The 14,541-nt window shown below is 43.5% G+C and overlaps 1 protein-coding gene across 1 annotated transcript; it reads left to right on the forward strand.

Moving 5' to 3' along the window:
- Positions 1-6,955: 6,955 nt before the first annotated feature.
- On the forward strand, positions 6,956-13,759 carry groa (Growth-regulated alpha protein). Its single transcript, NM_001140855.1, is given in 4 exon segments — positions 6,956-7,087; positions 8,473-8,599; positions 12,093-12,176; positions 13,269-13,759. Coding segments are annotated over 4 exon segments (330 nt in total). The 5' UTR covers positions 6,956-7,023; the 3' UTR covers positions 13,324-13,759.
- The last annotated feature ends 782 nt before the right edge of the window (positions 13,760-14,541 follow it).

The following is a 14,541-nucleotide window of genomic DNA, read 5'->3' on the forward strand; positions in this document are numbered from 1 at the left end:
TAATGCTAGTAGTGCTGAGATGAAGGTAGACTGTAGGTGGAGTCAGAGGGGCTTAACCTGTTAGGGCTAGGGGGCAGTATTGACACGGCCGGATAAAAAACGTACCCGATTTAATCTGGTTACTACTCCTGCCCAGTAACTAGAATATGCATATAATTATTGGCTTTGGATAGAAAACACCCTAAAGTTTCTAAAACTGTTTGAATGGTGTCTGTGAGTATAACAGAACTCAAATGGCAGGCCAAAACCTGAGAAGATTCCATGCAGGAAGTGGCCTGTCTGAGAAGTTGTGTTTCATCTTGGCTCTTTTTATTGAAGACTGAGGATCTTTGCTCTAACGTGACACTTCCTACGGCTCCCATAGGCTCTCAGAGCCCGGGAAAAAGCTGAACGATATCGAGGCAGGCTCTGGCTGAAACACATTATCGCTTTTGGCAAGTGGCCGATCAGAGTACTATGGGCTTAGGCGCGTGCCCGAGTTGACCGAATGCTTTATTTTCTTTCGTCTGTTTACCTAAACGCAGATTCCGGGTCGGAATATTATCGCTTTTTTATGAGAAAAATGGCATAAAAATTGATTTTAAACAGCGGTTGACATGCTCCGAAGTACGGCAATGGAATATTTAGAATTTTTTTGTCACGAATTGCGCCATTCTCCTCACCCTTATTTACCCTTTCGGATAGTGTCTTGAACGCACAAACAAAACGCCGCTGTTTGGATATAACTACGGATTATTTTGAACCAAACCAACATTTGTTATTGAAGTAGAAGTCCTGGGAGTGCATTCTGACGAAGACAGCAAAGGTAATAACATTTTTCTTATAGTAAATCTGACTTTGGTGAGTGCTACATTTGCTGGGTGTGTAAATAGTTAGCCCTGTGATGCCGGGCTATCTACTGAGAATATTGCAAAATGTGCTTTCACCGAAAAGCTATTTTAAAATCGGACATATCGAGTGCATAGAGGAGTTCTGTATCTATAATTCTTAAAATAATTGTTATGCTTTTTGTGAACGTTTATCGTGAGTAATTTAGTAAATTCACCGGCAGTGTTCGGTGGGAATGCTAGTCACATGCTAGTCACATGCTAATGTAAAAAGCTGTTTTTTGATATAAATATGAACTTGATTGAACAAAACATGCATGTATTGTATAATATAATGTCCTAGGGTTGTCATCTGATGAAGATCATCAAAGGTTAGTGCTGCATTTAGCTGTGGTTTGGGTTTATGTGACATTATATGCTAGCTTGAAAAATGGGTGTCTGATTATTTCTGGCTGGGTACTCTGCTGACATAATCTAATGTTTTGCTTTCGTTGTAAAGCCTTTTTGAAATCGGACAGTGTGGTTAGATTAACGAGAGTCTTGTCTTTAAAATGGTGTAAAATAGTCATATGTTTGAAAAATTGAAGTTTTTGCATTTTTTAGGTTTTTGAATAACGCGCCACGGGATTACACTGGCTGTTACGTAGGTGGGACGATTTGGTGCCACCTACCCTAGAGAGGTTAACGGGCATGATACACTAGCACAGGATGCTGCGTGGTGAAATACCACTTCCCATTCATTTCAATGGAAGGAAAGCAGTGAGAAGAGGAGAGGGCAGGGGACCTTTGGGTGGTGCAAAGGTGGCGTGGAAGGCGGTGAAAAATAAACTTTTCCTAACTTTATGCAAATCACCAGCGGCGACGACCAATCATATCGAGTGGTTCCCATGACGAATTTGACGCTATGCGACCCAAGGCTGGAGACGTTCTTCAGCAAAGACGGCTGACAAAAATACTAGGATGGAAGCAAATGTAAGTGATTATGTCATAACGAATCATGATTTTCTTTTAACATTTGACAGGAATATGTTAGTTAATGTAGAGACAAGCGATTATGTATCTTTTTATATCATGATAATTAATGAAACTTGCAATTTAGCAAGCTAGCTGACTAGCTAACATTAGTCAGCTAGCTGGCTAGATTTATGGGTGTTGTGACATGAGTATGACATTGTAATTCTGGTTGTTTAATAATTTAGGGACTCCTGAAACAACCAGCAAACCAGGCTGTCATCTTCTGAAACAGTGGATGTAAAAAATCTAGCTAGCTAAAGCATTTACTACAAATTTAATGTACAATTTTGTGAGCTTGCCTTGCTGATATTTGCCATGCAATGCAGATAGATGAAATAACGTAGCTAGCTATGTCCTTGCTTATTGTGCAGTGGAAGATAAAAAATACCTGTATGCCTATGGATGTGTAGCTAGCTATCTAGCCGATCTGTGTATGGACCCAAACGTTTGGTATAAACGTTTGAACCTCAGCTATCATAGCCAACTTCAAAACAGTCTGAATGACATTAATGGAGCCTATGGATTAAGTAGAATATAACATAACTCTGTGCCAAGCATGAAAGTCATATAAACATGTCGTTATTGCCATGCATGAGATCCCCACATTGTAGCCTTTAGCTTTAATATATTCACTGATCATGTACTCTACCTTGGCAAATAGAGGTGTGTGGAGTAAAGGTGGTCTTGAGTTTTTTTTCCTCTGGTTGCACATGTAACATGCTGGTCGAAATTAGATAAAACAGATTTAAGTTTGCCTGCATTAAAGTCCCCAGCCACTATGAGCGCCGCTTCTGGATGAGCATTTTCTTGTTTGCTTATGGCCTTATACAGCTGATTGAGTGCAGTCTAGCACAGACTGGAATATGTTCCGGGATTCATCCAATGTCATTGAGGAGTATACCACCTCAGTCATCGTGTTCATCAATAAGTGCATCAACGACGTCACCACTGTGACCATACATACATATCCCAACCAGAAGCCATGGATTAAAGGCAACATCAGCATCGAGCTAAAGGCTAGTGCTGCCGCTTTCAAGGAGCGGGACACTAATCCAGACGCTTATAATAAATCCCACTATGCCCTCAGACGAACCATCACACAAGCAAAGTGTCATTACAGGATTAAGATTGAATCCTACTACACCGGCTCTGACGCTCGTCAGATGTGGCAGGACTTGAAAACTATTATGGACTACAAAGAGAAACCCAGCCACAAACTGCCTAGTGACACGAGCCTACCATAGAGCTAAATGCCTTTTATGCTCACTTCGAGGCAAGCAACACTGAAGCATGCATGAGAACATCAGCTGTTCTGGACGAGTGTGATAACGCTCTCAAGGGCCAATATGAGCAAGACCTTTAAACAGGTCAACATTCACAAAGCCACGAGGCCTGATGGATTACTAGGACGTGTACTCAAAGCATGCCCGGACCAACTGGCAAGTGTGTTCACTGACATTTTCATCCTCTCCCTGACCGAGTCTGTAATACCTACATGTTTCAAACAGACCACCATAGTCCAAGTGCCCAAGGAAGCGAAGGTAACCTGCCTAAATGATTACCGCCTCGTAAACACTCATGTCGGTAGCAATGAATTACTTGAAAGGCTGGTCATGGCTCACATCAACAGCATCCTCCCGGAGACCCTAGACCCACTCCAATTTGCATACCGCCCCAACAAATCCACAGATGATGCAATATGAAATCGCACTCCACACTGCCCTTTCCCACCTGGACAAAAGGAACACCTATGTGAGAATGCTGTTCATTGACTACAGCTCAGCGTTCAACAGCATAACACCCACAAAGCTCATCACTAAGCTAAGGACCCTGGGACTAAACACCTCCCTCTGCAACTGGATCCTGGACTTCATGATGGGCCGCGACCAGGTGTTAAGGGTAGGCAACAACACGTCTGCTACGCTGATCCTGAACACTGGGGCCCATCAGGGGTGTGTGCTTAGTCCCCTCCTGTACTCCCTGTTCACCCACGACTGCGTGGCCAAATACGACTGCGCTTTGGTCCACTCTTTCCGACGAAAGTCGTTACAGAACTACCCACCACAACTGGATCAAGCAGCGTGCCCGGGAGGAGATGGCATCCTGGTCTCTGGAGGAGGTTGAGGAGAGGATAGACTGGACTTGGGAGCAAGTATTGGAGAGATACAGAAGCCTGCCGGGGAAGCAGGTGAAGGCAGCGAGAGAGGAACTAGTACGGCAACGACGGAAGCACGAGAGGCAGCCACCCCAAAAACAAATGGGGGGGGGGCACACGGGTAGATTGGCGGAGTCAGGGTTGAGACCTGAGCCAACTCCCCGTGCTTACCGTGGGGAGCATGTGACTGGTCAGGCACTGTGTTATGCGGTGATGCGCGATGTATCTCCAGTGCGCATTCACAGCCCGGTGCGCTCGTTGCTGGCTCCCCGCATTTGCCGGGCTAGAGTGAGCATTCAGCCAGGAAGGGTGGTGCCAGCTCAGCGCTCCTGGTCTCCAGTACGCCTCCTCGGTCCAGGATATCCTGCGCTGGCTTTGTGCACTGTGTCGCCAGTGCGCATTCACAGCCCAGTGCATCCTGTGCCAGCGCCCCGCATTTGCCGGGCGAAAGTAAGCATCCAGCCAGGACGGGTTGTGCCAACTCTATGCTCGAGACCTCCAGTACGCCTCCACGGCCCAGGATATCCTGTGCCTGCCCACGCACCCGGCTTCCAGTGAGTCTCTCCAGCCTGGTAAGCCCTGTGCCTGCTCCACGCACCTGGCCTCCAGTGAGTCTCTCCAGCCTGGTACGCCATGTGCCTGCTCCACGCACCCGGCCTCCAGTAAGTCTCTCCAGCCTGGTACGCCCTGTGCCTGCTCCACGCACCCGGCCTCCAGTGAGTCTCTCCAGCCTGATACGCCCTGTGCCTGCTCCACGCACCCAGTCTCCAGTGCGTCTCTCCAGCCTGCTACGCCTTGTGCCTGCTCCACGCACCCGTTCCGGCTCCACGTACGAAGCTTTCAGTGATGATCCATGGTCCGAAGCCTGTAGTGATGATCCATGGCACATAGCCTCCAGTGATAATCCATGGCCCGGAGCCTCCAGTGATAATCCATGGCACGAAGCCTCCAGTGATGTTCCATGGCCTATAGCCAGTAGTGATACTCCATGGCACGAAGCCTCCAGTGATGATCCATGGCCCAGAGCCTCCAGTGATGATCCATGGCAAGAAGCCTCCAGTGATGATCCATGGCGCTTAACCTGTAGTGATGATCCATGGCACGGAGCCTCCAGCAACGTCCCCCAGTCCGGAGCCTCCAACGACGGTCCACAGTCCGGAACCTCCAACGACGGTCCACAGTCCGGAACCTCCTGAGACGTCCTCCAGTCCAGAGCCTTCAGCGACGGTCCGCAGTCCAGAGCCTTCAGCGACGGTCCGCAGTCCGGAGTCTCCAGCGGCGATAGGCAGTCCAGAACCTCCAGCGCCGATTGGCAGTCCAGAACCTCCAGTGGGGGTTCCCAGTTCAGAGCCTCCGGCGATGATCCACGGTCCGGTTCCTCCGACAACGATCCACAGTCCAGTGATACAAAAGTGGAGGGATCAGCAGGCGGAGCGGGGGCTATGCCCCAAACCGGAGCCGCCACCATGGGTAGATGCCCACCCGGACCCTCCCCTATAAGTTCAGGTTTGCGACCGGGAGTCCGCACCTTTGGGGGGGGTCACGCCCTGACCTGAGAGAGCTGTTTTTCTCTGTTTGGTTAGGTCAGGGTGTGATGTGGGGTGGGCATTCTATGTCATCTATTTCTTTGTTTTGGCCGAGTATGGTTTCCAATCAGAGGCAGCTGTCTATCGTTTTCTCTGATTGGGAATCATACTTAGGCAGCCTCCTTCTCACCTGTGTTTGTGGGTAGTTATTTTCTGTTTTGTATTCTGTACCTGACGGAACTGTTGGCTTTTCGTTTAGTTATTTTTGTTCGAGTGTTTCTTTGTTTAATAAATCATTAGCACTTACCACGCTGCGCTTTGGTCCACTCCTTCCGACGAAAATTGTTACAACATCAACCTCAGTAAAACAGCGATGCCAACACTAAGCTAAACAGACAAACAAACCCGATGCCAACACTAAGCTAAACAGACAAACAAACCCAATCTGACAGTTAGATCCATTTGTAGCGTTGCTTGCCTCACTTGCCAGAGGATGTCTGAGTGAAGAGATTTTATGGTTGCTGATCTACAGGATCACGAAGGTTTGACCAACATGATCGCACAATGAACGCTCACATTGGTCGAATATCACAGCCAGAGAAAATGTTTTAAAAAATGCATATTTTCCCTGCCAAGCTGGTCTCTACCTCAGACAACCCTGAAATGGCCCTTCACCTTGACTCAGAGAAATGGTCCTTTAATGTTGTCCAGGACAGGAGACTAATCATGGAAAGCTACTGAAGTGGACACAAAGTTGCAGTGAAGCTGGACAGTGTAATAAACTGTTGAGAGTTTGGATACAATAAAGGACTGTATTTATGTTAACTATTGCTGGTTAGAGTTAGGGCTATCGTGATGGAGTGTCCATTCAAACACAAAGAGGAGGCTGAAGTCTGCAGGGTGATAAAGGGTAAATGTAAGGAATTTACTACAGATATCACCAGTATATAATTAATTGGCGGGGAAGTTTCAGGTTACGTCCAAAATGGCACACTATTCCCCACTAAATGAAAATTCCACTCTCTGTATTCTGAAAGGTCTATATCTAAACTTGATTGCTCACATACAAAACATTTTCGGACTTTATCAACAGCGGACAGACTAATGAAACAAATTTCAAAATATTGTTTTTGATTGGTATTTTCCTTTAAATGCACTACTTTTGACCAGGGCTCATCAGAGGAAAAGCACCCACAAAGCTTCCATATGCTGCAGTCATGATCCAAAAAAAATGTTTTCACAAAAAAAAAAAAATTTGCACAGGGCCCTCTGTCTTGAGAGAGAGAGAGAGAGAGAGAGAGAGAGTTGACTTTGGGGTGACATGAAAGAGCCTACATTGAATTCCAAGCTTTAGTACACTTTCCAGCAGCTCTCTCCTATATCTAAACTAAACCACATGACTACCATAAAAACCAGGGCACCCTCATCCAACAACAGAATCATCATTAGAGACCCATACTACAGCAGCCTTCCACAGGGTTGCATGTAAAGGGATATCACCATGAACACTGCAAGCATAACCATCGTTCTGCTCACCCTCCTGGCAATCTTCTCAGCAACTGAAGGTAAATAATCATCCAATTTTTACTTAATATTGTATACGTAATTACTAATTCATTACTACTATTTTACTATTTTTATACTAGTGCATGATAGTTTATTACTTTATTGAATATATAACCTGGTTACTTTCATTTGAAGTTTTCCCAACTGATCAACATTCCAATAGTGTCGGTGACTCTTTACATGACAGTGTTCTTATTACGGTGTTATTATCATGTGTATACAGTAATAACTATTGTAACTACTACTCGTTGTTACACTGTATATACAGCAGTAACCCTTAACCTAACTCTAACCCTAAGCGATAACCATATATTTATGCATGTATTTTTGATATCATCATACATCATACATCCTATATACCTATTTCGCAACAAAGCATCCTTCACTCATGCTGCCAAACATACCCTCGTAAAAGTGACCATCCTACCGATCCTCGACTTCGGCGATGTCATTTACAAAATAGCCTCCAATACCCTACTCAATAAACTGGATGCAGTCTATCACAGTGCCATCCGTTTTGTCACCAAAGCCCCATATACTACCCACCACTGCGACCTGAACGCTCTCGTTGGCTGGCCCTCGCTTCATACTCATCGCCAAACGCACTGGCTCCAGGTCATCTACAAGACCCTGCTAGGTAAAGTCCCCCCTTATCTCAGCTCACTGGTCACCATAGCAGCACCCACCTGTAGCACGCGCTCCAGCAGGTATATCTCTCTGGTCACCCCCAAAGCCAATTCCTCCTTTGGCCGTCTCTCCTTCCAGTTCTCTGCTGCCAATGACTGGAACGAACTACAAAAATCTCTGAAACTGGAAACACTTATCTCCCTCACTAGCTTTAAGCACCAGCTGTCAGAGCAGCTCACAGATCACTGCACCTGTACATAGCTCATCTATAATTTAGCCCAAACAACTACCTCTTCCCCTACTGTATGTATGTATGTATGTATGTATTTATTTATTTATTTAGCTCCTTTGCACCACATTATTTCTACTTTGCACTTTCTTATACTACAAATCGACCATTCCAGTGTTTTACTTGCTATATTGTATTTACTTTGCCACCATGGCCTTTTTTGCCTTTACCTCCCTTATCTCACCTCATTTGCTCACATTGTATATAGACTTATTTTTCTACTGTATTATTGACTGTATGTTTGTTTTACTCCATGTGTAACTCTGTGTTGTTGTATGTGTCGAATTGCTTTGCTTTATCTTGGCCAGGTCGCAATTGTAAATGAGAACTTGTTCTCAACTTGCCTTCCTGGTTAAATAATGGTGAAATAAAAATAAATAAATAAAAACATCATTCAAGATAAAAAGTGAAATCGAAATAAGAAATGTAAGACAAACCCATTGTGCTTTCCACCCTACCTCTATATAGGGAAAAGACAGCCACGGGTTCTACGCTGCCTTTGCCCCAACGTGCAGACTGGTCGTATTCCGTTCAGGAATCTGAAGAGAGTGCTGCATCTCCCTCCTCGTCCGCACTGCTCAAAGACTGAAGTCATGTGAGTAACTCCCTCAACTGATAAATCAACATAATAGCATTTATAATTGATTATTAATCAATTTTCTTCTCAGAATAAGTAAAAAGTACAAAATACATTTAAAAAAGGGTTTTGAGTCAGTCCATCAACTATGGAACGTCGTTTGGGTCTTTGCGTGTCAAAAAAGATACAAGTCAAATAACACTATTTGACGTGTCAAGTAACACTATTTGACATGTCAAATAAGCTTGTTGACCAATCAGGACCTGAATATGACTGCACGTCACATAATAATTTAACGCATTCATAATTGTTTTACGTAGTTATTACACATTGATTACACTAGCACTCGTATTTCATATATCACAACGATTCATCGATACGTATGCTATGACGCTTGTAAAGTTGTCTCGCGCACCTACAGTGCTGGTCATTAAAAAAAAGATAGCTAGCTCGCTCATGGATGCAAACAATGTTCTTCCCCAAAAACATAGCAAAATCTAAAATAACTAAATTCATAAGACAGTTCTTATTTGATTAATGGTGGTCGGACACATCTATGTGAAGCTAGCCACAATAAGGATTAGCCACAATGTTGACTTTGCGGTTAGCCTTCAAACTAAAGGTTTGTCATTGACAGTGATGCAAATGTGTACAAATGGTAGAATTCTGCCATTATTAAGTAGATCCTGCTAAATGAGATTGGAATGTTGTTATATAAAATCAACAAAAGACAATAATTTGTTAATTTAACAAAAATCTGTTGAAATCACACTGGATGTATTATACTTGAGAATTGCATTGCGGGCATACTTATTGCACTGTACAGCCTTACCTATGGATTGTGGATCAATGACATGGGGTATCAGTCTACTCAGTGACACCCAGAGAACATTAGCATCGTAGCTCTTATTGCGGGACTCAAACAACTGAATTGAGCCACATTTATTGTCAATCTATGTGTATTGAACACTATTCCTGAGGAAAAACAATACTGCGTGGATGTTGGTGAGTCTCTGATCCACCTCAATGCAGACGACACCATTCTGTACACTTCTGGCCCTTCTTTGGACACTGTGTTAACTACCCTCCAGACGAGCTTCAATGCCATACAACTCTCCTTCCGTGGCCTCCAACTGCTCTTAAATACAAGTAAAACTAAATGCATGTTCTTCAACCGATCGCTGCCTGCACCTGCCCGCCCGTCCAGCATCACTACTCTAGACGGTTCTGACTTAGAATATGTGGACAACTACAAATACCTAGGTGTCTAGTTAGACTGTAAACTCTCCTTCCAGACTCATATCAATTCATCTCCAATCCAAAGTGAAATCTAGAATTGGCTTCCTATTTCGCAACAAAGCATCTTTCACTCATGCTGCCAAACATACCCTCGTAAAACTGACCATCCTACCGATCCTCGACTTTGGCGATGTCATTTACAAAATAGCCTCCAATACCCTACTCAATAAATTGGATGCAGTCTATCACAGTGCCATCCGTTTTGTCACCAAAGCCCCATATACTACCCACCACTGCGACCTGTACGCTCTCGTTGGCTGGCCCTCGCTTCATACTCGTCGCCAAACCCACTGGCTCCAGGTCATCTACAAGACCCTGCTAGGTAAAGTTCCCCCTAATCTCAGCTCGCTGGTCACCATAGCAGCACCCACCTGTAGCACGCGCTCCAGCAGGTATATCTCTCTGGTCACCCCCAAAGCCAATTCCTCCTTCGGCCGCCTCTCCTTCCAGTTCTCTGCTGCCAATGACTGGAACGAACTACAAAAATCTCTAAAACTGGAAACACTTATCTCCCTTACTAGCTTTAAGCACCAGCTGTCAGAGCAGCTCACAGATTACTGCACCTGTACATAGCCCGTTTATAATTTAGCCCAAACAACTACCTCTTCCCCTACTGTATTTATTTATTTATTTTGCTCCTTTGCACCCCATTATTTCTATTTCTACTTTACACTTTCTTCCACTGCAATTCTACCATTCCAGTGTTTTACTTGCTATATTGTATTTACTTCGCCACCATGGCCTTTTTTGCCTTTTCCTCCCTTATCTCACCTCATTTGCTCACATTGTATATAGACTTATTTTTCTACTATATTATTGACTTTATGTTTGTTTTACTCCGTGTAACTCTGTGTTGTTGTATGTGTCAAACTGCTTTGCTTTATCTTGGCCAGGTCGCAATTGTAAATGAGAACTTGTTCTCAACTTGCCTACCTGGTTAAATAAATGTGAAATAAATAAATACATGTTTTGGAGTCTGATAACTCTGAGGAGGAAGTTGGGAAAAAATATCTTGGGTAGACTGATACCCCATTTCATTGATTCCCAATCCTTAGGTAGAGCTGTACAGTGCAATATGAATGTCAATACACACAATAGGCTGACTGGGGAGGTGATTTCACACAGTCACAGTCCCGCGATAAGAGCTACAACGCTAGTATTTGCGTAAACTCTTCACAGTTGTGTTCTGTGGGTGTCACCGAGTAGACGGATACCCCATTTCCTTGCTTCACATTCCAACCTTTTCAACATTATCTAATCTAAATATGGCAAGATTCCACCAATTAACCTTCTGCATCACTTTCAATGGGGTACTTTTATTTTGAAGGCAAACCGCAAATTCCACTATTGTGCCTAATCCTTATTGTGGCTAACTTCACAACACATAACCTGGTCTGGTCGAGCATCATTAGCCAGATGAAGCTAGCTGGCTGCTTATAACGTTAGCGTTGGGCAACAGGGTTAAGTAGCTGGCTAGCTATTTATTTTCATGAACTGAAGTTCAATTTCAATAGGCGAACAACAAGTGGCTACCTAGCTAATACTTACAAGGATTCCTAAATCATTGCTAAGAATAATGAAAATGACTGCAGTTGTAGGCTGGTTGTGTGGTGCTAGCTAGGAACCAAGCTAAAGCTAGGTAGCTAAGCTACCTTAGAAGTTGCGGTCGAACAAATAATGCTTTATTATCAACGCGGTATTGAAAACACATCGTTTGTGGCCGGTGTTTGCTTGTTTGCAGACCTTTTTTGTACCGTTTTGACAGTGCTACTGATAGTAGTGGTGGCGCTTGGCTTGCACGTGCAAATTCAGAACACAACAATCTATAATAGAACTGTGTTATTTGACGTGTCAAATTAAAAGCTTATTTAACGGGTCAAATAGTGTTATTTGACAATCAAAGTGTTATTTGACGTGTATATTTTTTGACACGCAAAGACCCAAACTGTGTTCCATACTCGACTGATAAATCAACACATTGATAGTTGATCATCAGGTTAAATGTGTTGACATTGATCTTCAGACTAAGTGTTGAAAACATGAAAAGTAACTTACAATAAAAAAAGGAAAGGAGGTTTAAGAATTTGCTCACAGGAACACAGAACAAAGGTAGTGGTGCACATCTTGAAGATAATGCATTAAAGGAATAGCTGGTCATTCCTGACCTTGAAAGAAGTCTGGAGTACAGACAATCTCCCTTTAATTATTTTAGTATCACACTCAAAAATGGACGTCAACTTTGCCTGGACCCAAATGACCCCCCGGTGAAGATTCTGGTGGAGAGATCAACCAAAAGGTAATAGATAGCAATCCAAACAAAATTATGCTATTGTCTTTTCTTAGCGAGATAATTTCCTTGTCCCAGATCTGTTTGTGTTTTTATGCCAAGAAAGCAAAACAGCACAAACTGATCTGGGACAATGCTAGACAGATCATGGTTAATGATCAACATTTAAGAGAGACAGTCTACAGCATGAGTGTCAAACATTCTGCCTGCAGGATTGTTTTTCTCAAATGTTTGTGTTTTTGTAGCTTGTTTGAGCAGGTTAGCGTTTTTTGTCATGAATCTTGTTCTGGAGGCAGCTCTGCAGAGAGCCCACTGGGCACACACTGGTTGAATCAACGTTGTTTCCATGTCATTTCAATGAAATTGCGTTGAACCAAAGTGGAATAGACGTTGAATTGACGTCTCTGCTTAGTGGGAGGTCACTAGCTGGCATAGCCACAACGTCATTAAATCTGATGTTAATCCTAACCTTAACCCTAAACTTAAATTAAGACCAAAAGCAACAAAAAAACGTCATGCATTTTTACAACTGTTAGGTTCTGAACAAACAGAGTAAATACTCAAAACGCATATATTTATAACCTCCTAATAGGCAGGGTCAACTCCTTACACGTCTAGACAGCCAATACATCTCTGAACTTAATTTGTTCCTCTCACTGGTGTAGTCATAGCCCTGCCTTATGCTAGAACCTTTGTTGGTGTGGAAGTGTGTGAGATAGGACTATATTAGGAGAGTCGTAGTGGTGGGCCCCTCTCCCAGAGGTTTCTTCTCACTTCATCTGTCGACTTGACCTCGAGACGCATTCCTCGCTCCTCCCTAGTTCCGCAGCTGGCATCCCTTATCAAGAGACTATTGCCCTTCACCTCCCTCCTTAGAAACATGGAACAGAATCCAAATCCCTATCAACCCTTCATTCACCCCAACATATACATTCCTTATACATGTAAAGTAATCAATAAGTTCTAGTATGGTAACATGAATAGGTATATTTCAAGCTAGAATCCAACACAAAGACAATGTTTACTTTGCAGCTGGCCTATCTAAGGGGAAATTGTTCAGTTCTGCCTCGTTTGACTTGTCTATCTTTTTCTCTTTCCCAGAATGCAGGAGAGTAAACATTCTAAAGTGGTTGGAAGCACTACTCATACCCTGTAACACTTGTTAACAAAATGGTGGACGTCATTCAACAACCTGTGTCTTGGACTGCCGGCCCAGTGCTCCCTTCTGATACAGCCCCTACAATGCAATGAAGTGTATGGGCATTTTGCTCTGCGAAAGCTTTCACTAGCCGACTTTCTTCTTATGAGCGGAAATGTATAATGTAGCACATTTTGTGTGCTATGTCTATTGCTTGTGTTTATAATATGTTTATTACATATGTTTTAATAAAGATATGTTCATGATATGTTTACCTGTGAAGGACCCTGGAAGGGTCAGAGGAATGAGTCCTTAGAAGAGAGCTGCATACAGTAGGTAAATGAAAAGAGTTCCTCATAAGAGGACTTTTAGACCTTAGATCAAAGTGTCTGTCCATGTTATTTTTATGCTTTCACTTCATTTCCAAGCAAGCAAATAAAAGCAACATATTCATATTTGTTGACTGTATTGGTATATTTATGCTATTTCTATTTAACCTTTTTTTTACCAGGAAAAACCTGTTGAGACACAGTCTCTTTCAAGTGAGACCTGGTCAAGAAAGCAAGCAGTCAATACAACATTACAAAATGTAAAACATACAACAAACAGCACACCAGCACCACACTTATATAATGTTCAATTTTCAGTCAAACCTTTGGAGTCCAGAAAATAAGCTCAATACTGAAGATAATGGCAGTGTAGTGTAGTCCCAAATGGAACCATATTACCTTTATAGTGCACTACACAAAAAGTGATTGGCTAAGCTCCGGGCGTTAGTCTATATCTTTGGTTTTTCTCTGTGCCTCTTTTGTGGGGTTATTGGTTCTGGTCTGGTTCTGTGAGAGGGATAAGTGTATAGGGAGGAAGGGGGAGGGAGAGGGATGGGGTGAAGGAGGATATGTCCATCGGGCTGGTGCTGGCGGGGGAGCGATGTGGCGGCAAGGCTGGACAATGGTGGATGGAGAATAGGGAACAAAGAGGGCCCAGACCCACCTGGCCACAGACCACTCACAAACAAGTTGGTAAGTGTGGTCAATGTGAGATGCATCCATGGCGGAAGTTCTCTGTACATACCTTGTGCCGTCTATGGATGGATTTCCTAGTGGGGAGGCAAACATGAACAGCCGTCTGAAGAAAGTCATTCTGTTCTGAGTGTATTGTCAAGGTCATGGGTCATTGGGGGACTCCGGGTTTGATCATTTAATTGCAGAGGTGGATGAGGGCCTCTAGCGGGTT

The sequence above is a fragment of the Salmo salar genome, chromosome 18, assembly GCF_965601325.2.
Source record: "Salmo salar chromosome 18, fSalSal1, whole genome shotgun sequence".
Taxonomy (NCBI): domain Eukaryota; kingdom Metazoa; phylum Chordata; class Actinopteri; order Salmoniformes; family Salmonidae; genus Salmo; species Salmo salar.